Source organism: Dendropsophus ebraccatus, chromosome 12, assembly GCF_027789765.1.
Source record: "Dendropsophus ebraccatus isolate aDenEbr1 chromosome 12, aDenEbr1.pat, whole genome shotgun sequence".
NCBI lineage: Eukaryota > Metazoa > Chordata > Amphibia > Anura > Hylidae > Dendropsophus > Dendropsophus ebraccatus.
In genome coordinates, this window is record NC_091465.1 from 75,742,224 (window position 1) to 75,767,717 (window position 25,494).

The window sequence follows — 25,494 nt, forward strand, 5'->3', positions numbered from 1 at the left end:
TTTCAGGCGCACACGTCCGGCCGGGTGAAAACAACAGCCGTTAATTTAAGTAGTGTGAACATAGCCTCAAGACTGGAGAGAATCCAACACTTACTGCAGGACATACAGCAGCTGATAAGTATGAGAAGACTTAAGATTTTTAGAGGGAACTATCAGCAGTTAGATCTAACCTGATAGCTCCCTATAGCGCCTGGGACGATGAGGTATGTGTCTTAACTTCCTTCTCTGGGCCAGTCCCGCACTGTTAATTGGCCGGGTGCACTGTTAGGAGCACACACACAGCTTGGACAGGCCGGATGATGCTGTGGGGTTGGGGCAGTGCTCCTAATGGTGCTCCCAGCCAATGATTACACTGACTAACAGAGCGGGACTGGTGCCGAGAAGGAAGTTAGGACACAGACCTCATCGTCCCAGGCGCTATAGGGAGCTATCAGCAGGTTACATTCATCTAACCTGCTGATAGTTCCCCTTTAAATAGAAGCAAATTACATAACTTTCTTAAACAAATTGATTTGAAAGAAAAAGATTTTTACCAGAATACCCCTTTAAAAGGTACACCAGTGATTCCTGTCCTTGCTGCCGAGGAGAGAAAGGCGGCAGACAGACAGGGAATCTTCAGCCCCTTCGTGAATCCTAGCAATGATATCATTCTTCATGTGCCAGGCTGCCCTTAGTCTTTTGATCAGTCTTCCTTTACATTCAGCAGCAGTAGCTATAATGAAGACAATAAGCAGACACTGAAGAAAGTCACGATGAAGAACAGAAGTGAAACGTCTTCATGCCAATAATTTATTGAAGATTGCTGTACATTTCCAGAAACCACAGCAGCCCAGAGACAGGAGGCCGGGCTTCTACCAAACTACGTCCTGGCTTTTTGTTTTGCTTCTACAACAATACAGTATTCACGTCTCGATTCTAAAACAGGAATTAAAAAGGGAAGGGGCAGGGGATTGCTTTTGAGGCAGGGGAGGAAAAAAAAAAAAAAAAAAAGGCTAAAAATGGTTGAAATTGGGAAGAGGGGGAAAAAAAAAATAAAAATAAATCAAGGTGGACTCAACATCTTCATTAAGAAAAAAAAATAAAATAAAACAAATGAACATATTTACAAAGAAATCAACAGCTACATCTTCTCAGATACAAGAATTTGTAGTATGCGGAAATATATATATTTACAAAGAGAAAATAAAAGGCCCGGGCACAAATTCTGAGATGGGACCCAAAAGAATTGGGAATGGGGAGAAAAAAAAAATTACATTGATTTAAGTTATTGTGTTGGTATACAATAATAATAATTAAAAAAAAAGTCTAAAATTCTACTGGGGTGTGATGGGGACAAGTGACATACCCCTAGTGCCACACCAGGATAATCCATGACAGACTACTGCTGCTCTAACTAGAATGTGACACACAGTAAAGGACAGAGCCGACGATGGTTGTACGCTGCCCAGGGACGAAGAGACAAAAGTTTTTGGGCAAAGATTCAGATCAGATCCTACCTAACCAATGGGTGCACTTACTTTCCAGCTCTACAATAAAAACGCCACGTTAAAAAGGATTGTGTGGAATTACAGAAAAAAACAAAAACAAAAAAAAACACTTCCTTTCTTCCAGGAACAGCACCACCCTTGCTCATAGACTGTGTGTGATATTGCAGCTCAATCCATAGAATAGGGCTGCACTGCTATACCAAGTTTACGTATAAGATTGGCGCGGTTTCCAGAAGTAGCCATGTTATTTTATAGCATGATGCCTGCCTGTCACCATCTAATCCCGATCTCCTACCAATAATTGCATGCTGGGTTCTCTCTGGCATCACCCGCCCCCACAGGCTTAGAATTACAGGTTAAAAATCATCATAAAATACCAAGATCACCAAAAGCTATTAATATCAGCTACCCGATGGGACATTATATTATAGAAGGGTTTTTTTAGGCTATTTGGAGAGGGAAAAAAAGATAAGAGACCACTTAAAATGGTCTAATATCCAACAGCACAAGCTCTTCCTCATAGCGGCTGATGATCACACCCTGGTACCATCTCTAGAGAATAAAAGCCTACATGGGTGACATATATATATATACCTGGTCAGACAAAGGGAGGAGAGTGCAGTAATAGATGAAAGGAATGGACCTGGCTTCACTTTAGGGCTCATATACACTGCCGTGTGGTCCATCTTTCATGAAGTAGGTTGCGCTACACCCATACTAAATATATTTGCTGTCTCCATTCACTGACATGACCTGCTGGGAGTAGTAGTGGCAAAGCAGTCAATATGGCCACAGATTATATAGACCTATGCACAAAAAGATACAAGATTCAACCACTCATGTGGCCCCACTCGCTTCAGTGTGTACATCAATATGGGACGTCACAGAGCAGGCTCTGTATCTAGACGTTACCTGCCAATGTGGTGCAGTAGAAGGTAATAGCTGCAGGTCAAATGAAGACACCACAGCGAGGTTCTGAGGTTGCGTCCCCATCATTTACCCCCTCGCCTCTTAAAGAGCAGCACAAAGGAGTCAAGTATTAAGTGGTTTCAAAGCCTACATATACCCAGCACATGAAGACAAGAGGCTCCATACACGACTGGCTTGTAGACTAAGGTCTATGCTGGAGCTGCTACATTAGGGGGAGCCTTACGCTATCCACACCCTTCATGGAGGATCCTAGGATGAGCGGGTTTTGTTCCGTTTCGCAATGACGATGTGAAATAAAATAACAGTTGGGGAAGAAATGAGTTTGCACCTTTGCCCAGTTCAAAAACCAAAACACTTTACATCAAGATCAGAGTCTGCAAGAAACCTGTCAGGGAGAACGATAGCAGTACTATGATGTCCAGAGGAGGGTCGGGCAGGAGGCCTAGACCTTCACATCAATGCTTGGGAGGTATCCAGAGCAGCGCTCTACAGTGCTACAGGCAGTTCGTTTCTGTGCGGGTAGAGGGATCCATGACTTCTGATCATTAAACTTGAGATGGGGAAGGGAGGATTAAAACCCATCTAAGGATGACCAGCAAGAGCCATCGAAAAAGTCAGTGACCGGAGCTGAAGAGAAGAAACTGGATCCCCATGAACCAAGCTCATCTCCCACACAACAAGTGTAAGATGTCAGCTGGGAAAAAAGGAGAAGAAGAAGAGCACTGAAGGATGGGCCGGGGAAGGGGGGCCAGAACCGCTCCTCAGGAGGTGTTCAACTCTGCTACGTCGCTGGTTTTGAGTCTGTCTGATCCAGTTCTCCCTTCACCTATAGGACAGGAAGAGAAGATTAGAGCATGAAAAATAAATAAATCTGTTACATTCAACAATACAAGAACATCAAAAGCAACACAATATGAGAGAGAAGCAAGCATGTCTCCAGAGGAAGCTCTTTAGTCTTAATCGAGCTGCACAAGCGAATCACCCGTCCTGATCTCTGCCAATATACTGTGTTACACCTGGTGCAGGAAACAGATCACAGAACCTCTACAAAGTCATGCCAACCCCCTAGAACCCTGCACAAGGCATAATACAGTAAGTTTTACAGTGTCCCTTTAAGCAGGCCCTGAACATTTTCACTCTAAATGCATCAACACTGACATGGCTGAAGTCAATGACCCCGACTTATGTAATAAGTGGTAACCGGCTGCTTACATTATATACCCCTAGGAGCAAGAGAGTTTAGGAATACAGATGAGTGAAATTACAGTAAATTCCATTCTGTGAAACGCCAAACGCTCTGCAACAGTGGCTGGAGAAGATTGATACAGCACTAGGGCTGCCTGGAAACCAGGGATGCAGCCATATGCATTACATAGTAGCTGTATCCATCTTCTCCAGCCACCAAGAGTCAAATGCAGAGCGTTTGGCCTTTCACAAAACAGAAATTACTGTTGTTTTGCTCATAGCGCCAGCAACAGGCCACTCCTTGCCTCATCAAGTTACCTACCGTGCAAGTGAGTCTGCTGCAGGTGAGGAGGTATGAGGACGGTGTTCAACGAGGGCTCAATGGAGAGCTCTGCAAACAAGTGACAAACATTTACAAAAACCACAAGACACATCCACACGTCACAACCATCAGCCAAACTCCCAGCACAGTCAATGTATCACTGCACCAGACTCTCACCTACAGAGCTGAAATTGAAGATGGGAGGCAACTCCCTGCCACTCGGGAGACGTGTGTTAGGGTCACGAAGTTCGTCAAAGAAGGAGTGTGCACAGGCTTGTAGGGGGGAAAGGCGGGTGTCTGGGGTGTATTCCAGAAGCCGACTGCACAATGTGATGGCTTCTGGGGAGGTGCGGGGCTTAAAGACCTGTCCATGAAGAGAGAGGAGAACAATGAGAGAAGAGGATACCAGCAATGACCATACTAAGAGATCACTAGGATAAAATGTCACTCCTTACCTTTGTCCAGGGATGTGCTTTAATTTGTGGGAATTTAAATTCTGTGTAGTTTGGGTTCATCTCTCGGATTTGTTCCCGTGTGGGAGTTCCTAACACCTGCAGGTGGTCAGATGTATGACATTATTTAGTCACAAGTACAGATATTCAACCAGGCTAACCTTAAAGAAGCAGTTCACAAAAAATTATTATTGCCCCCCCTCCCCCCCGTAGGCACTGGCACGTATACTCACCGCAGCTGATTAGTGTCCTGCGGCGCCTTTCAAATCCGGCGTGCGCTCACGTCAGTCTCCGCTGTGACTCCTCTCCTGCGATTGAATGCTGGAAGTCACGCGCTTCAATGCATTCTCTATGGAAGCGCGTGACTTCCAGGGTCAATCACAGGAGAGGAGTCACGGCGGAGGCTGTCGCGAGTGCACACTGGATTTGAACGAAGCAGCAGGACCGCAACAAGGCCGCACCGCAGCACACTGATCGGCTGCGGTGACTATACATGCTAACCCCTACCGGGAGGGGGCGGTAGTAATTTTTTGTAAACCACTTCTTTAAAAAGGGGTACTCCAGCCAAGCTTACTTTACACAGAGCTTTGTGAAGTTTTACACATAGCTTTGTGAAGTTTTAACTCATCAGCCGACTATAGGCGATACCCTACTCGGCTATTGCAGAGACAAAGAAAAAAAAAAAGAAAAGAAAAAAAAACACCTTGTCCCCATTCTCTGCACAATTGTTCATTGATTTGTAGCAGGTGAGAAATCAATCAGTAATTCTAAGGAGTCATTCACAATGTTCGCATTTCCTAAGTCAATAAACCACAACAAAGGCCACAAAGATTGACCCACCCAGCGGGGGAGCTCACCTTTATGATTTCCACCAACTGGTCAACACCACTGTCCCCAGGAAAGATGGGCTGACCCAGGAGAAGCTCTGCAAGAACGCAACCTGCTGACCAGATGTCTGGAACAAAAGAAAAATATAAAAGATAATAATGATGATGATGATGATGATGAGAATGAGGATAATAATAATGATAATACAAAAAAGTAATAATAATTCAAAAAAAAAAGTCATGAAGACTGCATAGGCGTTTCCAGTCCAAGGTAGATATTAAGGGCCCGTTCACACTATGGATTCGGCAGGGAACCTCCGCCTGCGGACTCCACGCCGAATCCCTCCTGCTAGGTCTTTGAACGGGAGGGCTTGTGTGCCTCCGCTCAAAGAATTGATACGTCAATTCTTTGAGTGGGGGCACTCCGAGCCCTCCCATTCAAAGACATAGAAAGAGGGATTGGGTGTAGAGTCCACGGACAGCGGTTATCCGGCAGAATCTCCGTGCATAATCCGTAGTGTGGACGGGCACTAACAACTAAGCAGCTGAACGCTTCTTTCCCCAGCACCCTGTAATATATTTATTTCCTCCAATTTAAGTCTATGGAGCTCCTCTCACGTCTGAGTGAAATGCTCAGCAGGGTGCTTCTCGCAGTTATATCTAAAGATCAGTGGGGGTCTGAACACTGACCACATGTGATCAGAACTTTTATATGCCATTCTGTGCTGCAAGGGCATGTCAAATCTTTTGCATAACCCTAGATTAGAGTTGTCACAATAACTCAGCTCTAGATCCATTCGTGTAGATGTACACTACATTAGAATACTTATAACTTACCAATGTTTGCAGTATAATCCGTGGCTCCGAATATGAGCTCAGGAGCTCTGTAATAGCGAGAACAAATATAGGAAACATTCGGCTCTCCTCGTACCAGTTGTTTTGCGCTGTAATAAGTAGTGACAGTAAAGCTCTGCACTGTATGATGCAACCAATGCACAGACACAGTCTATGGCAGGGGTAGAGAACCTTGGCTCTCCAGCAGCTTCAAAACTACAACTCCCATTATACCTGGACAGCCAAAGCTTTAGCTGTCCAGCCATGATGGGAGTTGTAACTTTGCAACAGCTGAAGAGCCAAGGTCCCCTACCCTTGGTCTATTATACATACCTGCCAAAGTCACATAGCTTCAGCACAGCTGTGTCAGGATCCACCAGCAGATTCTGTGGTTTTATGTCCCTGTGGCAGACGCCTTGAGAATGGATATAAGCCAAGCTTCGGAATAGCTGATACATGTACACCTATGTGGTGGAAACAGAACTGGGCTTATTCCGTGAACATAATAAGTATCCCCTCCTTCCCCCCCGCTACTCTCCAGACCCAAAATCCTCACCTTCACATAGATGGACGGCAGCGTGGATTTGGCTTTTGCAAAGTGCCGTGCGACGCGATACACTGTTTCTGGGACAAAATCCAGGACCAAGTTTAAATAAACTTCATCCTTCTGTAGGGACAGACAAGAAAAACAGTGTTGAGTCTTTGCCACATGAATCTAGCGAGGCTCCTGCAATAGCATTGTTAAAATACGATAAAAACTATAATATCGGTGAGGGAGGCTGACCTTCTCTCCGCTGGAGTAGAAGAAGTATCGCAGACGCACGATGTTACAATGATCCAGTCTGCGCATAATCTGAAGTTCACGATTCTGAAAAGACAAAAAGATATTTTTTTTTTTTGCTTTATATCTTTTAAATAGAGATAATCTGATCAGATAGATCACAGGGGTGAAGTGACATAGAAAAATTTATAAATCTATGATCTGATAATTTGGCAGTAATAGGATCCCATAATGCCCTATTAAAATGAATTTTACTTTAACAGTAGAAAACCTCTGTGCCAAGCCCCAATTTAAAAAGGGTTTATTGGGACTCTGAAGTCTTATCCTCCTCCCAGCACTCCCACCAATAAACTGAATAAAATACAATGACTGAAGTGCCATTAAAGGGGTTATCCAGTGCTACAAAAACATGGCCACTTCCTTTCAGAGACAACACGACTCTTGTCTCCAGTTCAGGTGCAGTTTGCAATTAAGCTCCATTCACTTCAATGGAACTGAGCAGCAAAACCTGCACTCAAGCTGGAGACAAGAGTGTTGTGTGTGTGTGGGGGGGTGTCTGGAAGAAAGCGGCCAGGTTTATGTAGCGCTGGATAACCCCTTTAAGCTCATCGACCTAGTTTATTCTGTAAATGAGTGGTCTGTAACCCATGACGCCCTAGCTGTTGCAAAACAGACCCCATCCTGGTAGTTGTGGTTCTGCCACAGCTGCCCACCTCTTCAGACATGGCGCTGTGCCGTACAGCACAGCGCTGCCTCTAAAGACGAGGATGGCACAGTGACACCAGACTTCTGTCAGCGGAGCTCTGTTTCAAAGAAAGTTGGCCCCGGAGTACCCCTTTAAGTAATTTCCCACAGCGACTGTGTTGGGAGTTTCCATAGTTAGTAGGTATTAAGTTCTTTGCTATTGCACGCATGTTGTCCAGAACCTAAAGCCTATTCAGATATAATTACATGATAACCTGGCTCTGTACTGCATGACTTTTACTTCAGGTCCACACAGCCATCTAATATACTCCCATGTTCCCACTGCATATTCTGGGAGTGTTTTACTGTATATAGTATTTGCCAACCTACATCCCACTGCGTGTTCCATATGATATCAGAAACAACTCAGACCCGGCTGACTGTATATATCCCCTTTAAGCAAGTCTCTAGCCCTTGTATTAAGTGTTACATTCTGTGATTAGGTTACAAATTTCACAGCTTCCTGCCAAATCTCTGAAACGCCTGAGCGCTCCACATGGAGGTGTGTACACGACGTGCCAGGTGAGCAACAGGGGAAGGCGAAAATGTTCTGCTCAAGTGATGTACGGCCACCACTAGTGCCTGCAATGTGAGAGAACACCCTACACTGGGATCGGTTGTGTAGTTACAGGGCATGAACGTCCCCCTCTCTGTACTTGATAGTGTTGCATCACCAATTCAGAATAAAAAGACCATTGTTCTGCACTGAACACAATTTCCTTCTGCTTTCACCTACAGAACCTGTTCAGTCACATGAGCCTCTGCTTCTTCTACTTGGCCCATGTGGAGCCATGAATATAAGAAATACATTGATGTGCGCTGAACATACAAGTGTATGAGATGGAAAAGACAGGAGAGAACTATTGATGTCTAATGCTGCTCCAATAACTTTCAGGATATCCAGATCACTGTATCAGGGAGTAACTAAAGCCCTGTGCATGAGGTCTATGTACAGCACAGATCAGTGCCCATAGCCTACAGGTCCATATAGGATCACAGGTTGCTTAAAGGGAACCTGTCACCCTACAGGTCCATATAGGATCACAGGTTGCTTAAAGGGAACCTGTCACCCCCTGTGCCAGGATGACAGGCTCCCGGACCCCCCGCTACAGCCCCCTATACTCACCTGATCCCGCTTCTGGATCCGGTCGGGTCACGGAGATCTCAGCCGCAGCAGCCCGGCGTGTGCGCTGAGACATGAGTCCAACGCTCAGAGAATGACGGAGCGCTGGACTCTCCTGTCATTCTCTATGTACGTTGGACTCGCGCGCGCCGGGCTGCTGCGGCTGAGATCTCCGTGACCCGACCGGATCCAGAAGCGGGACCCGGCGGGATCAGAGTATAGGGGGCTGTAGCGGGGGGTCGGGAGCCTGTCACCCCGGCATGGGGGGTGACAGGTTCCCTTTAAAGGGGTTATCCAGCACTACAAAAACATGGCCACTTTCTTCCAGAGACAGCACCACTCTTGTCTCCAGTTTGGGTGCAGGTTTTGTAACTCAGTTCCATTGAAGTAAATGGACCTTAATTGCAAACTACACCTGAACTGGAGACAAGAGTGGAGCTGTCTCTGGAAGGAAGTGGCCATGTTTGTGTAGTAGTGGATGACCCCTTTAAAGGGGTTATCCAATGCTACAAAAACATGGCCACTTTCTTTAAGAAACAACACGACTCTCGCCTCCAGTTCAGGTGCGGTTTGCAATTAAGCTCCATTCACTTCAATGGAACAGAGTTACAAAACCTGCATCCAAACTGGAGACAAGAGTGGTGCTGTCTCTGGAAGAAAGTGGCCATGTTTTTGTAGTGTTAGATAACCATTAAAGTATATCAAGCATCTATGGGTCTGTAATGATCTCACATGGTACTGTTTCAGCATAGTCCATTTACATAAAAGATAATGAGTTTGGAGGTACCTTAAATCTCTTGTCCTGCAGGACTTTCTTTATGGCCACCATTTCTCCACAGTCCACCAGCCGCGCCTGGTACACCACTCCGAAGGAGCCATTACCAATGACTTTGATGTCTGTGTAGGACACTTCCTGCGGACGATCCGGCCCCTGACCAGGAGTGGCCACAACCGTGGTCACTTTTCCATTGTCTCCTGGGAAACAGAAAGAAATTTAAAAATAAGGAACGTCATCGGGGTCGCCCACTCATGAATAGGGCAACTCCAGAAGAACATTTTATTTCTTTCAAATCAACTGGTGTCAGAAAGTGCTAGATATTTGTAATTTACTTCTTTTAAAAATATCAAGTTTTCCAGTACTTATCAGCTTCTGTATGACCTACATATCTTTGTCTATGACATACAGCAGATGATAAGTACTGGAAGATTGGAGATTTTTTAATAGAAGTAGATTACAAATCTCTGGAACTTTTAGTTGATTGGAAATAAATTTTTCGCTGGAGTTGTCCTTTAAGGAAAATTATGAGGATGACTAACAATGAGCAAAAAGGTACAGATACATTTAAAAGGATCAGATACATTTAAAAGGATATGTCTACCAGTGAACAAACTTTAAAGTGTAACTATTTGTAAAAAATTCTGACATGTCAAAATTGTGTATCAGTCAGGGTCTGGGTGCCGAGATCCCCACCGATCACTAGAATAAAGGGGCAGAAGCGGTCAGCAGCACAAGCCTCATCTACGCTATATGGAGCAGTATACAGAATTATGATGGGAGCCTATGGACCTTCCAGTTGAATTATAATTTAGTAAACTGCAGTTATATGGAGATGAAGGGGCACAACGCATGTTCGTTGTAGCGATCGGTGGGGGGTCTCAGCACCCAGACCCCCACAGATACACACTTCTGACCTGTCAGAAGTTTTTACAAATCATAGTGACACTTTAATCACTTTGCAAATGCCTTTTATTACCCAATACTGTTTGAGTTACATCCTGTATTAGGTCAGGTTCACACAATGTAAAAACAATGGCCGTATTTCATAACAACGGCCGTAGTTGTACACACAACGGCTGTTATTTCACAAATACCGGGGGTTGTTTGCACAGTGTGAACCTGGCCTTATACTGCAGAGCTGCGCTCACTATTCTGCTGGTGGGGTCACTGTACATACATTAAATTACTTATCCAGTACAGATCCTGAGTTACATCCTGTATTATTCTCCAGAGCTGCGCTCACTATTCTGCTGGTGAGATCACTGTGTACATACATTACATTACTGATCCTGAGTTACATCCTGTATTATACCCCAGCGCTGCATTCACTATTCTGCTGGTGAGGTCACTGTGTACATACATTACTGATCCTAAGTTACATACTGTATTATACTCCAGAGCTGCACTCACTATTCTGATGGTGGGGTCACTGTGTACATACATTACTGATCCTGTACTGATCCGGAGTTACATCCTGTATTATACTCCAGAGCTGCACTCACTATTCTGCTGGTGGGGTCACTGTGTACATACATTACTGATCCTGAGTTACATCCTGTATTATACCCCAGAGCTGCACTTACTATTCTGCTGGTGGGGTCACTGTGTACATACATTACTGATCCTGTACTGATCCGGAGTTACATCCTGTATTATACTCCAGAGCTGTACTCACTATTCTGCTGGCGAGGTCACTGTGTACATACATTACTGATCCTGAGTTACATCCTGTATTATACCCAAGAGCTGCACTCACTATTCTGCTGGTGAGGTCACTGTGTACATACATTACTGATCCGGAGTTACATCCTTACTCCAAAGCTGCAATCATAATTCACAATAAGCTTTCCGCAGAGAGGTCGGCTCTGTGATACTGCTCTGGAAGATACAGGATCAGTACCATATGTGATGCAATGGATTACGGTACATTTGAATGCAGAACCATTGGGAATGATGGGGGCAACTTATCCCGAGACTTATTTTTTCCTTGGTGGGGGGATAAGGTGAGATAAAGTGGTCCCTCCTGTCATTTCCCCAATGGTAGAACACGAAGGCCTCCTGATCCTATTTATTGCTCTTTTAATCTTCTTGGACGGGATCCATCTTTAGGAAACAATCTACCTTTGCATAACCCAAGCTGCTCCCTCCCTCAGCATAGCCTGCGGCGGAGCAAGTTTTATAAATATCTCCGGCCGAAAATAAAATAGGAGAAGTGATGAAAGAAAATAATTGAGGTGAGATCTCCGGATGGGAAGTCACACGGCGATCCCGACAACACACGCCCGGCCGTAGGGGAAGACTAGCCCCCCATCTCTATCCATCCCGCGTCCCTTACCTTTCCTGGAATAGCAGTAACGTGAAGACGCAGGGGGCGACTTATTCCTATCACTACAAGGACTGCAAACAATCCGGCCTGCATATCCGATCATACTAAAAATACAGCGCAAGTCTAAGGATGTTGTATAGAGATGTAATACAGCACCCATACATCACCCCCATAGGGCTCCGATTTCATGGTCACCGCTTTATATGGGCCACGTCCTGCCACACGCTGGGTCTCAGGGGTATTATACCCTCAGTGGAGGGTAACAGCTACGGCCTTAGTTGCCATTGTGTACTACTCTATGGGAGATACAGAAACAGCTGGGTGCTATACCACATGGGGTAGGGAACCTTGGCTCTCCAGCTGTTGCAAAACTACAACTCCCATCATGCCTGGACAGCCAAAGCTAACGCTTTGGCTGTCCAGGCATGATGGGAGTTGTAGTTTTGCAACAGCTGGAGAGCCAAGGTTCCCTACCCCTGCACTACACGGCTAGGGGTCATTACAACAGCAACAGAGAGCAAAGTTTAGGCTTGACTCCAATTGCATTAGGGTCATATGTACACAGCATGTAGTGACCCATGGCCGGTGCCCCACCTCCTCTCTACGCTGAGCGGCCATGTCTTACTATTAGTGTTTTGTATAGTCCCTGTTGGTTGCCAAACTTAAAAAGTTATTTAAAAGGGATTCCCATCACTATGATCAGGGGGGTCAGCACTGGCATAGTACAGCAACAGCGCTCTGATGCCTACAGCATACACTATTATACACCAGCCTCTTTATACCCTGGATGGAAAAGGAGGGGTCCCCGAGCTCAGACCCCCACAACTGTGTATCCCAGCATCACTTTATGACATGACAATACCTATTTAAAGGGGTATTTCACTAAAACATAACTTCAGATATGTTGCTGCCCATGGAAAGACTAATAAATTCCATACTTATCTATTCAGTCTTCTTCCTCCAGTTCTCAGCTGCTGCTTTCCGCTGAAGACACAAAAATCTGTGTGTGAGCTTCTCTCTCTGTCTCCCCCCCCCATAAAACCGATTTAAAGTCCCGACTGACTATCAGCAACATTGTAGCTTTTTTGTAATGTTGGGAGGATTAAGTTGCTGCCGAACTCACTGTGATTACAGCAGTACAAAGAAGCTACAAAGTTGCAGATACAGCCTCCCAGGGACTTGTTTACATCAGCTGTCTCAGAAGGGAGGGGGGAGGAGGGAGACAGAGGGGAAAAAAAAGCTCACAAACAGTTTTTGGTGTTTTCGGCAGAAAGCAGCAGCTCAGAACTGGGGGAAGAAGACTGAAGAGATAACAAGTATGGAAGGAATTGATAGTCACACCAATTATGTTTGTTTGATTTTTAATCTCAACATTTATCGTGTCACAAAGTGAGTGGATAGAAGGCCACTGGCACATACAGCCGTCTACAGAGTGACTGGAGCGGCAGGATCTATAAGAGAACCCCCTTATTACTCCTATATATAATGCTCAAGGCCGGGATTGTATTGAGGTCCCATCTGGTCATCCATGGTAGAGCTATGTTCACACTAAGTTGTGTCCCATCAGGATTTAGACCATGAACGGCGTCCAATGCTGGAGAATAGGAAAACCCGACCAGTCCAAAGAGGAAAGAAAAACTTGGAAAAAAATATAAAATAATATATTTTTTATAATATAAGAAATTTCCCTTCTGGTATCAGTCGTCTTCAGCCCATTTCCCTAACATAACCCAACAGCCAGCATGATGGGAGTTGTGGTTTGGGGAAGACCCAGGCTGGAGACCACTGCTATACATCATTAGAGGTATATCTCAGCCCCTCTTATCGCCAGAGGGGAGACCCCCTTTACTAAATGGGAAACTCTGAATTTTTTCTTTTTCAAAGCAATTTAAAAAAATCTCCAGTCTTCCAGTACTGATCAGTCACAGACAGACATAGATATGTAGGACATACAGCAGCTGATAAGTATTGGAAGGCTGGAGATCTTTAAATAGAAATACATTCTGAGTTGCCCTTTAAAATATCAAAGAAATATTAGAAATTGGACCTTTTCCTATTACACTGTGGCATTTATGTAACATCTTAAAGGGGTTATCCAGCGCTACAAAAACATGGCCATTTCCCCCTACTGTTGTCTCCAGTTCAGGTGCGGTTTGCAATTAAGCTCCATTTACTTCAATGGAACGGAGTTTGAAACCCCACCCAATCTGAAGACAAGAGAGGGGGGAAAGTGGCCATGTTTTTGGATAACCCCTTTAAATCCTGGAGGATACCAACTGCTTAAGGGTGCGTTCACACCTACAGGATCCGCAGCAGATCTGAATGCGGTGTTCAGTTATTTAACGCAGCGGATCTGGTAAATGTGAACGTACCCCAAGGGTGTGTTTACACGTACAGGATCGGCAGCAGATTTGATGGCCTAGAATTGATTTGCTTTCAATCTGCGCCATCAAATCTGCTGCAGATCCTGTATGTGTGAACGCACCCTAAGGGTGCGTTCACACGTACAGGATCCGCAGCAGATTTGATGCTGTGTTCAGTTATTTAGATGAAATCTGCTGCAGATCTGGTACGTGTGAACATACCCTACAGGGGGATTTCCTATATAGAACAAGCGTCTAGTAACGACTGTCTAGTCAGTGGGGCCCCCTAAATGAGTCAGACTCGTGTGCCGTCGCCCCATTCATTCACGAGTCACATGAGAACTGCTGAATAATACAGCTCTTGGCCACCTTTGTCCGACGCAGAGCTATTAAAGGGGTACAAAAACACGTCCGCTTTCTTCCAGAGACAGCACCGCTCTAGTCTCCCGTTTGGGTGCAGGTTTTGCTATACACCATCCCATAGAACTGAATGGAGCTTTAATGCAAACCGCATCTGGAAGAAAGCAGCCATGTTTCTGTAGCGCTGGATAACCCCTTTAAATGGAGCAGCCGCTCACGTGTGACCACCACTCCATCTACACAGGGGGGGGCACAGTATGGGTCACGAGGGTCGGGGCCTTATGATCCTTGAGGGTATGTACCGGATCGGCAGCAGATTTCATTTAAATAACTGAACACCGCATCAGATCTGCTGCGGATCCTGTAGGTGTGAACGCACCCTTAGGTAATATTTTTTTGTAAATATAAAAAAAAAAAAAAAATGGTCACCCAGTATATAACCGATACGTATAACGGACGGCGAGTTATAATCCATCGATAAAGCCGGTGATATAAGGGCAGCCTGCCAATGCCCAGCGCCCACCTCCAGGCAGGGCCAAGGACTAGGATTATAATCTCCAGGCTATTATAAGGTTATTCCACACGTCACGTGGTACACCATGACACTATAATACACAGGAGACAGCCGAGGCCCCTGGAGCTCCGAGCCCCGCCGCCATGTTCTCCCCCTCCCCAGCCTCACATACTCACTGCCCAGTTTGATGGCGCTGAAGCCCGCAGGCACAGAGGAGGCGCCCCCCGTAGCTCCTCCGGGACCCTTATTAGCTCCAGACGGAACTTGGTCACCGAAGACGTCGCTCCGGGTCCGGTTGACGCCGCTCATGCTGAGGAGCGAAGCGTACAAACGCTGAATGGTGGCCGGGCTCGGCGGCTCCCTCCCCGCGGCCGCCACACACACTCAGCCCCCGGGGCTCCAGGCCGCTTCCTAAAGCTCTCTGGGAAACCGAGTCCGTAGCTTGCTTCCCACCAATCACAGGAAACACCTCCCAGGACCACACTACCCGGCGTGCCCCGCGGCGGGGAGGAAGAAAGGAGACTTCAGCGCAAAGCACGTCGGGAGCCCGAGTGCACGTACGCTCAGGAGACGACTGTAGAGGTGACAAATGGAAACTACAAATCCCAGAGTGCTTTGGGAGGGGGGGAGATTGAGAACGTCCGCAAGCGTCGTGCATGCCGGGAAAACGTCATAGCGGAAATGAATTAACTACAAGACCCAGAAGACATTGCGGCAGACAAAGAACTATTAAAAAAAAAAAAAAAAAAAATTCCAGCGATGCTTGAAACAAGTTTCGGCAAGGCTCAAAAGGAAATGGGCGTGACGCCCACGTATGAGGTGGGCGGGACCAATGGCGCCATTGTGGCTTTGGGCGGAAGAGTAATAAAGGAAACGCGGGAAACAATACTGCCATTAAAAACCCGGCTTAAACTGGTTTAGACAGCAGAGAGGGAAGCTCCTCAGCACAAATAGGTTTCCCACTCACTTTACTGAGAGAAACTGGTTAGGACTGGACATCCCTCTAAGTAATGGCTGACACTGTCCATGTACAGCAGGGATAGGGAACCTTTGGCCCTCCAGCTGTTGCAAAACTACAATTCCCATCATGCCTGGACAGCCGAAGCGAAGCTTCGGCTGTCCAGGCATGATGGGAATTGTAGTTTTGCAACAGCTGGAGGGCCAAAGGTTCCCCATCCCAGATATACAGCAATACCAATAAGTGTGTCCTCAGCTGGAAACGGCGCCACTATTGCCACCAGTTTGTGTGCGGTATTGCAGCTCAGTTCTATAGAAATTAAAGGAGCAGAGTTGTAATACTACACACAACCTGAAGACAGGGGTGGCACTGGTTTTGTAAGAGAGCGGACGTGTTTCGTTTCAGTTCTCGATATTTGAGGAGCCTTAAAGGGGTAATCAAACAGTACAAAACTGATTAATACCAGAATACAGAGGGTCCGACTCCTGTCCCCCCTGCCGATCAGCAGCTTGATGGGGTTACAGTGCTTAGGTGAGTGCTCTAGTGCCTTCAGTGTTTAGCTCTGCTTGTCCTTCCTGATGGAGGTGAAGGTACTACAGCGCCCTCCCGGTCAGGTGACTCAGAATCCTGCACCACCGCTACAGATAAAACGGCCATAGCACAAGAGAGGATTACCCCTTTAAGTCCCATAATTCTAATTAAAGGGAAGCAAGATTTAGGGTCAGTTCACACTGAGAAATCAGCCCCAAAATTCCAAGCGGAATCCTCCACTCGGACTTCCACCTGCCTCAGCGTAAGGGCCAGTTCACACTGAGTAAACACTGCGCAATTCCGCCATGCTCCGTGTCCTGCTTTGAGCGAATGGGAGAGCGCATGCTCGTCCGCTTCCTCTCCTCTCCACTCAAAGAATGAACATGTTCATTGTTCGAGCGGAGTGCGGCGGCAGCGGACAGGTGCGCTCTCCCATCCACTCAAAAGCAGGACACCGAGCACGACAGGATTCCGCAGCGGAAAGCTCCGCCGCGGAATTGCGCCGTGTTTACTCAGTGTGAACTGGCCCTAAGGTATAGGGCGCCTTTGCTCAAAGAGCTGACATTGAGGCGCTGAGGCAGGTGGAATTCCAAGCGGAGTCGGCAAAAGGGATTCCAACTGGAATTTTGGCTTATTCTTTAGGGTCCTATTCCACCGGACGATTATCGTTAAATCATTCAAATATAAACGATAATCGTTCGTCTGAATAGCAGTTAACGACCGAACGAGAAATCGTTGATCGTTTAATAAGACCTGGACCTATTTTTTTCGTTCGCATTGAATAAGAAGTCGCTCCGTCGTTCGCAGTAGTGACAAACGCAATAGCTACGACAAGACAACCGCAAGAACGATCATAAGTAACGATTATCTTTCCATGTAAATGGGTGAACGATCTCAGGTCTTTCGCAATAGCGATCGTTTATCGTTAACAATTATGCGAACGATAATCTTCCCGTGGAATAGGGCCCTAAGGGTTAACTAAAGGCGTCCTTATTACAAAAGACCTTTCACACCAGTTTCCCTTTAACTTTCTAGGTTGTCATTTTCCGTGACTACGGGCCCTATTACACGGGACGATTATCGTGCGAAAAATCGTTAAATCGTTCAAATTTAAACGATAATCGTACTGTGTAATTGCAGGCAACGATCGAAAAATCGTTCATATGTCGTTAATCGTTAAATTATCGCTAATCGTTCGCTGTAATTCCACGGTCGTTTGCTCATGTTCCGCGTTTTTTCACTAATCATTCAGTGTAATTGCACATTGTTAATCGTTTTTCTGGGATCAGAAGGAATAAACGATCATAGTAACGATCACAATAACGATCATAGTAACGATCATAACTAACGACCATCGTTCTGTGTAATATGGTGAACGATTTCAGGTTGACGATAAACAATATCGTTTGTGATCATTTATCGTTAGTCGTTAATCGTTAATCGTTAAAAATTGCTCAGTGTAATAGGACCCTACCTCTGTGACAGCTGTAAGGAAACCCTCTGGTTCGGAGCTCTATCACTGCACATCAGCAGGTGGTATGGAGGCTCGCACATCCTATCTCACCGCACACCCAGCTACAATCAGGAGCCTCTCCAGTGCTCAAGGGGGATTTGGCGGAAGAGGTGAACCAAACCTAAACAATTGTCATTGTGTGATGTCTGTACAGCGGTATTTCCGACCACTTCTTACAGACATCTTCCCCTCTTTATTTCCTGTTTCACTTCCTTTCATTCTAATAAATATCACAGCTGTTATCTACAACAATAAGATACTCCTGTATACCCTCTGAGCAGCATTCTGCACTCTATATACAGAAACATAGGGCCCCAATATATTACTCATCTGGTAACAATTACCGTTACCGTCAACAGTTATAGTCTTATCCTACAGAGCTGCATTACTGATCCTGTACTGATCCTAAGTTACATCCTGTATTATAGTCCAGAGCTGCACTCACTATTCTGCTGGTGAGGTCACTGTGTACATACATTACATTACTTATCCCGAGTAACATCCTGTATTATACTGCAGAGCTGCACTCACTATTCTGCTGGTGGGGTCACTGTGTACATACATTACATTACTGATCCTGTACTGATCCTGAGTTACATCCTGTATTATAGTCCAGAGCTGCACTCACTATTCTGCTGGTGAGGTCACTGTGTACATACATTACATTACTTATCCCGAGTAACATCCTGTATTATACTGCAGAGCTGCACTCACTATTCTGCTGGTGGGGTCACTGTGTACATACATTACATTACTTATCCCGAGTAACATCCTGTATTATACTGCAGAGCTGCACTCACTATTCTGCTGGTGGAGTCACTGTGTACATACATTACTGATCCTGAGTTGCATCCTGTATTAGGGTACTATTACACGGAACGATAATCGGCCCTTACCGGCCGATTATCGTCCCGTGTAACAAAGACAACTATCAGCCGATGATCGTTGTCATCAGCTGATCGTTGATATAGGTTCTGACCTATAATTGTTGGGTGCTGACCATGCATCGCTACGTGTAATAGCGGTGCGCGGGCGGCGCTGACGATTAGCAAAGAAGAATACATTACCTATCCAGGCTGCAGGGCTCCTCTTGTTCTGTGCTTCTCCCCGGGTGCCGCGCACTCCAGCTTCAGAGCGGCCTGTCTCAGCTGACAGGTCGCTCAGCCAATCACTGGCTGGGACCGCTGCGGCTAGTGATTGGCTAAGCGGCCTGTCAGCTGAGACAGGCCGCTCTAAAGCTGGAGTGTGCGGCACCCGGGCAGAAGCACAGACCAAGAGGAGCCCTGCAGCATAGACAGGTAATTTATAAAGTTTAAACATGGGCTGTAAGGACATCGGTACCCTTATACTCCAGAGCTGCACTCACTATCCTGCTGGTGGAGTCACTGTGTACATACATTACATTACTGATCCTGCACTGATCCTGAATTACATCCTGTATTATACTCCAGAGCTGCACTCACTATCCTGCTGGTGGAGTCACTGTGTACATACATTACATTACTGATCCTGAGTTACATCCTGTATTATACTCCAGAGCTGCACTCACTATTCTGCTGGTGGGGTCACTGTGTACATACATTACTGATCCTGAGTTACATCCTGTATTATACCCCAGAGCTGCACTCACTATTCTGCTGGTGGGGTCACTGTGTACATACATTACTGATCCTGAGTTACATCCTGTATTATACTCCAGAGCTGCACTCACTATCCTGCTGGTGGGGTTACTGTGTACATACATTACATTACTGATCCTGTACTGATCCTGAGTTACATCCTGTATTATACTCCAGAGCTGCACTCACTATTCTGCTGGTGGGGTCACTGTGTACATACATTACATTACTGATCCTGCACTGATCCTGAATTACATCCTGTATTATACCCCAGAGCTGCACTCACTATTCTGCTGGTAAGGTAACTGTCCATTCAATCAGGCTTACCTGCACCCAGACTATTTAACAAAGCAGAAGCCTGTGAAACAGTGTAGGCGGCCTCAGACATACAGTAGATGGGATACAATGGTGTGTTAGACATTATTGCTCAGTGCTGACATCTGCTGGAGAAATGCTGAATGACACTCCTGTATGATGGAGCTGGAGTTTCACAACAGCTGGAGAGCTATTGGTTGGGGAACGCTGCCCTATAAGCTGTAGGCCATAGGGACTTGCTGGGAGTTGTAGTTGCACATCAGTTAGACACTGGTTGGAATTGCTGTATTGCTGGTTTAGTACATGCTTCTCAGCCTAATCACACCCATACAAAACTATTGGCCTCAAGGATTAGTTGTCAAATCCCAGTCCTCATATTAATCTCTTAATGATAAGATTCCCTGCAAAGCGTTCACTCAGTCACCCATTACCTGTATAATCCCATCACCTATCATTGTCAAACCGGCCATTGTTCCCTCCACACACAATACAATCCCTGATGTCCCATGATGCAAAGCTCTCAGCCATCACAATGGTCTGGACTTTACAGATAATCATGTAATCTTAATTCTTGAGCAAACTAAACTGGTAACAGCAAAGCCACGACCTGACAACCAGAAGCTGCACGGTACAGGGCAGTGCCCAATCTACAGGAGGAAGCGAGCGCAGACCTGTCAGATCAGTGCTCGCTCCCTCCTCGCTGTCTGTGCTATTACACACACACACACAAATGGAGAGGAGGGTGCATGTCACGGGGGGATGCCCATAGAAGAGAGCGGTGGTCTATTAACATGTAGACCGCCACTATAGTCATGGTGATTTTAGAACATGCTGAAAGACAATGATCATTTAACATTGTGTACGTCGGCTGATCATTGCCTTTCAGCATGAGCTATTACACCAAGCAATTATCGGCCTTATCAAGTCACTCCCAGTCCATCTAGTTTTATGTGCTGCACACAGTGGTAACTTTGGATATAAAATGCTTGTCATAATGTGAATCAACTGTGTAACTACTATAATACTGCTACTCATGTGTAATATTATAACTACTATAGTACTGCCTCCTATATACAGGAATATAACTACTATAATACTGTCTCCTATATACAGGAATATAACTACTACAATACTGCTCCTATATACAGGAATATAACTACTATAATACTGCTCCTATATACAAGAATATAACTACTATAATACTGCTCCTATATACAAGAATATAACTACTATAATACTGCTCCTATATACAAGAATATAACTACTATAATACTGCTCCTATATACAGGAATATAACTACTATAATACTGCTCCTATATACAGGAATATAACTACTATAATACTGCTCCTATATACAGGAATATAACTACTATAATACTGTCTCCTATATACAGGAATATAACTACTATAATACACGAACTGGAGAGAATGGAACGGCTGCACATCCCATCTATGGCTGATACTAATGCCGCTAGGCCTATATTAAAAATCAACACCAGAGTGTCTGTATATGAATTGATCAAGCCATATTGCCCCGTGTACCACCGCGCAGGTCCTCTGGTCCACACGGGTCCCTACACTAACTCCACACCGTGTCGGTCAGCGACCGCCAACCCCGCAAAGCGTGCACATGCAGGGAAGGGAGGCCATGGAATGGCCCTGCAACCCCAATGTCACAGGACCAGACCCAAAAAGCCCCACCAAAACCCAGCCAGCACCACCAGCGGGGAAGGCTGCCCCCAAACGACACAAGTCTGGATATGGTATTACACTTACCATTGCTGCTCTCACAGAATGGGGAAGACATAGGGTCCAGACATTTGAGCACAGGCATATCCTGCTAATTTTGGTTATGTGGGTCTTATAAAGGAGTGCGAGCTGTTCAGATAGGGAGAACTGAAAAACACGAACTGGAGAGAATGGAACGGCTGCACATCCCATCTATGGCTGATAATTAATTTTGTGTATGAATTGATCAAGCCATACTGCCCCATGTACCTCGTGCCGGTATCTGATACACATGGGTCCCTACACTAAGTCCACACCGTGCCAGTCAGTGGCCACCAACCCCGCAGGCGTGCACAGCCAGGGAACGGGGGCCATGGGACGGCCCTGCAACCCCCATGCCACAGGACCAGACCCAAAAACACCACACCAGAACCCCGCCGGCACCGCCGGCGGAGAAGGTCGCCCCAAGCAGCACAAGTTTGGATAAGGTATTACACTCACCATAGCTGCAGCAAACAGACTATAATACTGCCTCCTATATACAGGAATATAACTACTATAATACTGCCTCCTATATACAGGAATATAACTACTATAATACTGCCTCCTATATACAGGAATATAACTACTATAATACTGCCTCCTATATACAGGAATATAACTACTATAATACTGCCTCCTATATACAGGAATATAACTACTATAATACTGCCTCCTATATACAGGAATATAACTACTATAATACTGCCTCCTATATACAGGAATATAACTACTATAAAATACTGCCTCCTATATACAGGAATATAAATACTATAATACTGCCCCTATATACAAGATTATAACTACTATAATACTGCTCCTATATACAGGAATATAACTACTATAATACTGCCCCTATATACAAGATTATAACTACTATAATACTGCTCCTATATACAAGAATATAACTACTATAATACTGCCCCTATATACAGGAATATAACTACTATATTACTGCTCCTATATACAAGAATATAACTACTAAATACTGCTCCTATATACTGGAATATAACTACTATAATACTGCTCTTATATACAAGAATATACCTAATATAATACTGCTCCTATATAAAGGAATCTAAATACTATAATAGTGCCCCCTATATAAATGAATATAACTGATATAATACTGCCCCCTATGTGTAATAATAAGTATTACTGAAAGAAGAAAAACTTTCAAAGCACGCCAGTCATGAGGAAACAAGGAAGAAAAAAAAAAAATCTTAGAAAAATAAAATGTGACCCAAGTTTTATCAACAGAAACCACAGATGAGGAGTGACCCCACATAGGACCGGCTGATATAGTCACTATGTCAGCTATCCTAATCTCAGGTCAAGTCTCTATATAAACGAAACTCCAGATAGCCATAGTGCCATTAGCACGCAGCTCTCCAGCATATAAGTCATGTATACATATTATACACAGTATGGCCACGTTATTGCAGCCTCTCTGTACGGAGATTAGTCATGTGACCTGGGGGACAGAATACATTCTAGTGCCCCCCTAGGTTCTGGGTATCCAGTTCTGGAAAATGAATCTTGGATGATCAGCAGCATCTAGAAGGGTTTTCCAGGCTTTAAAGGGGTTGTCCAGCGAAAATCTTTTCTTTCAAATCAACTGGTGTCAGAAAGTTATATAGATTTGTAATATACTTCTATTAAAAAAAAAAAAAAAATCTCAAGTCTTCCTATACTTATCAGCTGCTGCATGTCCTGCAGGAAGTTTTATTTTATTTTCAGTCAGACACAGTGCTCTCTGCTGACATCTCTGGCCGAGACAGGATTTGTCCAGAGTAGGAGAGGTTTTCTATGGGGATTCATAGAAAACCGATATCGAGGCCAGAGGTGTCAGCAGAGAGCTCTGTGTCAGACTGAGAATAAAACATTTCCTGCAGGACATATAGTAGCTAATAAGTATAGGAAGACTTGAGATTTTTTTAATAGAAGTAAATTAGAAATCTTTATAACTTTCTGACACCAGTTGATTTGAAAGAAAAAGTATTTTGCAGGACAACCCCTTTAAGTGCTCATATCTGTGGCTCCAACCACCACCTCTCAGCGGAACACATAACAGGCATAGCGCCATACATACTAGTGTGGTTGTGCCTGGTACTGCGGTTCAGTCTTGTTAGGGATATCGTGTATATCAGGAATGAGAAACCTCCAACCTTCAAGCTGTTGCAAAACTACAATTCCCATCATGCCTGGACAGCCAAAGCTTTAGCTTTGGCTGTCCAGGCATGATGGGAATTGTAGTTTTGCAAGAGCTGGAGGTTCCCCATCCCTAGTGTATATACAAGCATGTTATTGAATCTTTGAAGAACTCTGCCCATTATTATCACCCAGGAATGAGACCCCTACCAGCCATAGATGGGGCTGTACACAGTGCAGAGGCTACCATGAACCACATGTCCAGATAAACCACTAAGGGCCCTTTTACACAGAAAGATTATCTGCCAAAGATTTGAAGCCAAAGCCAGGACTGGATTTGAAAAGAGAAGAAATCTCAGTCTTTCCTTTATGACCTGATCTCTGTTTATAGTCTGTACCTGGTTTTGGCTTCAAATCTTTGGTAGATAATCTGTCAGATAATCTGTGTAAAAGGGCCTTAAGGCATTGTTCACACCTGCGTCAGGAGCCTCAATTACCGGTTCTAGCTATAATACTGTGTTTCTTTTGTAAAATATTGTAAACCTGATAGACCCCATGATCATCAATAGGGACCATTGGTGTCCGGCACATACAGGTCTCATCCTGTGTTATCCAATCAACAGAAATTAGGACATAAGTGTGAACACGGCCTAAGTATCAGTCTTAGCGCCACCTTCCCCCTGTGCTGGTCTTGGTGTCACCCAGATTCCTACATTTTGACTGGTTGCCATTGACAACTGCCACTTTTCCATTGATAACACTGCCCTCTGGTGGTAAATCAGTAAGACTTCTGCACATACACATAATCCCCTCAAATGTGGGTTGAATCCCTTTAAATACATGTATTAGCCGGCATTTCATCCTCTCTCCTTATAAAACAAAAGAAAGACCACCACCATCTTACTACACCCCTTGCCGCACGTGTCTACGTACACCCGGAAGTCCACGGCCTCCATCTTGCTACACCCAACATAGAGCGGTGACCTCTCTGAAGGCCATTCATCATACAGCTACCGCAGAGCAGCGCTACACCCTCACTCACTACGCCCGGCTCGGCACAACTCTGCGGTATCACACTTACGGTGTAGCCGCTTCCCCCGGTATCTCTTTTGGACGTACATGATCTCGGTTCCTCTTCCGGGTGCATTAGGCAGGGCTTTATGTAGACGATGAGAACTACAGGTTCCATCATGCATCGCGCAGACCCTAAACACATGCGATGACGTCACCTAGGCGACGGGCACTAGAGGTAAAGAGCTTTATGCGTTTGTCACCAACAGAGGAGACATTTTGTTGACGTTTCTCTTCATACTGTTCACCAAGTTTTTTCTCTTTTTAAATCAGAGACTGCGTGGGATTAGTAGCCACCAGTCATTATTACAATTGTTAAATCAATTTGCCATATACTAAAGATTAATCCCAGTCCTGACCTCCAGCTGACTGGGCATGATGGGAGTTGTAGTTCTCTGACAGGGCCACAGGTTGGGCAACACTGCAGTAGAGTGTATGATAGGTATGCTGTTCTGAGAATCTTACTGCCCTGTCATATGCTGTATTTAAGGGGTTACCCTAGGTTAAAGGGGTTATCCAGCGCTACAAAAACATGGCCACTTT

At 45.1% G+C, this 25,494-nt stretch overlaps 1 protein-coding gene across 3 annotated transcripts; it reads right to left on the minus strand.

Annotated features, from left to right (window-relative positions):
* Window positions 1–766: 766 nt before the first annotated feature.
* On the minus strand, window positions 767–25,031 carry GSK3A (glycogen synthase kinase 3 alpha). 3 transcript variants are annotated; one of them, XM_069947873.1, is made up of 11 exons: window positions 24,962–25,031; window positions 9,473–9,660; window positions 6,822–6,905; window positions 6,594–6,704; window positions 6,371–6,501; window positions 6,041–6,147; window positions 5,234–5,331; window positions 4,380–4,475; window positions 4,102–4,288; window positions 3,925–3,993; window positions 767–3,243 (listed from the first exon to the last, which is right to left on the minus strand). In XM_069947873.1, the coding sequence occupies exons 1-11, from the start codon at window positions 24,999–25,001 to the stop codon at window positions 3,179–3,181; spliced, it is 1,176 nt and encodes a 391-aa protein (XP_069803974.1). In that variant the 5' UTR covers window positions 25,002–25,031; the 3' UTR covers window positions 767–3,178. The 3 variants fall into 3 exon arrangements, with proteins under 3 accessions (XP_069803974.1, XP_069803975.1, XP_069803973.1); XM_069947874.1 differs by lacking the exon at window positions 24,962–25,031 and adding an exon at window positions 15,203–15,523 and having other exon boundaries at window positions 4,106–4,288; XM_069947872.1 differs by lacking the exon at window positions 24,962–25,031 and adding an exon at window positions 15,203–15,521.
* Window positions 25,032–25,494: the final 463 nt, after the last annotated feature.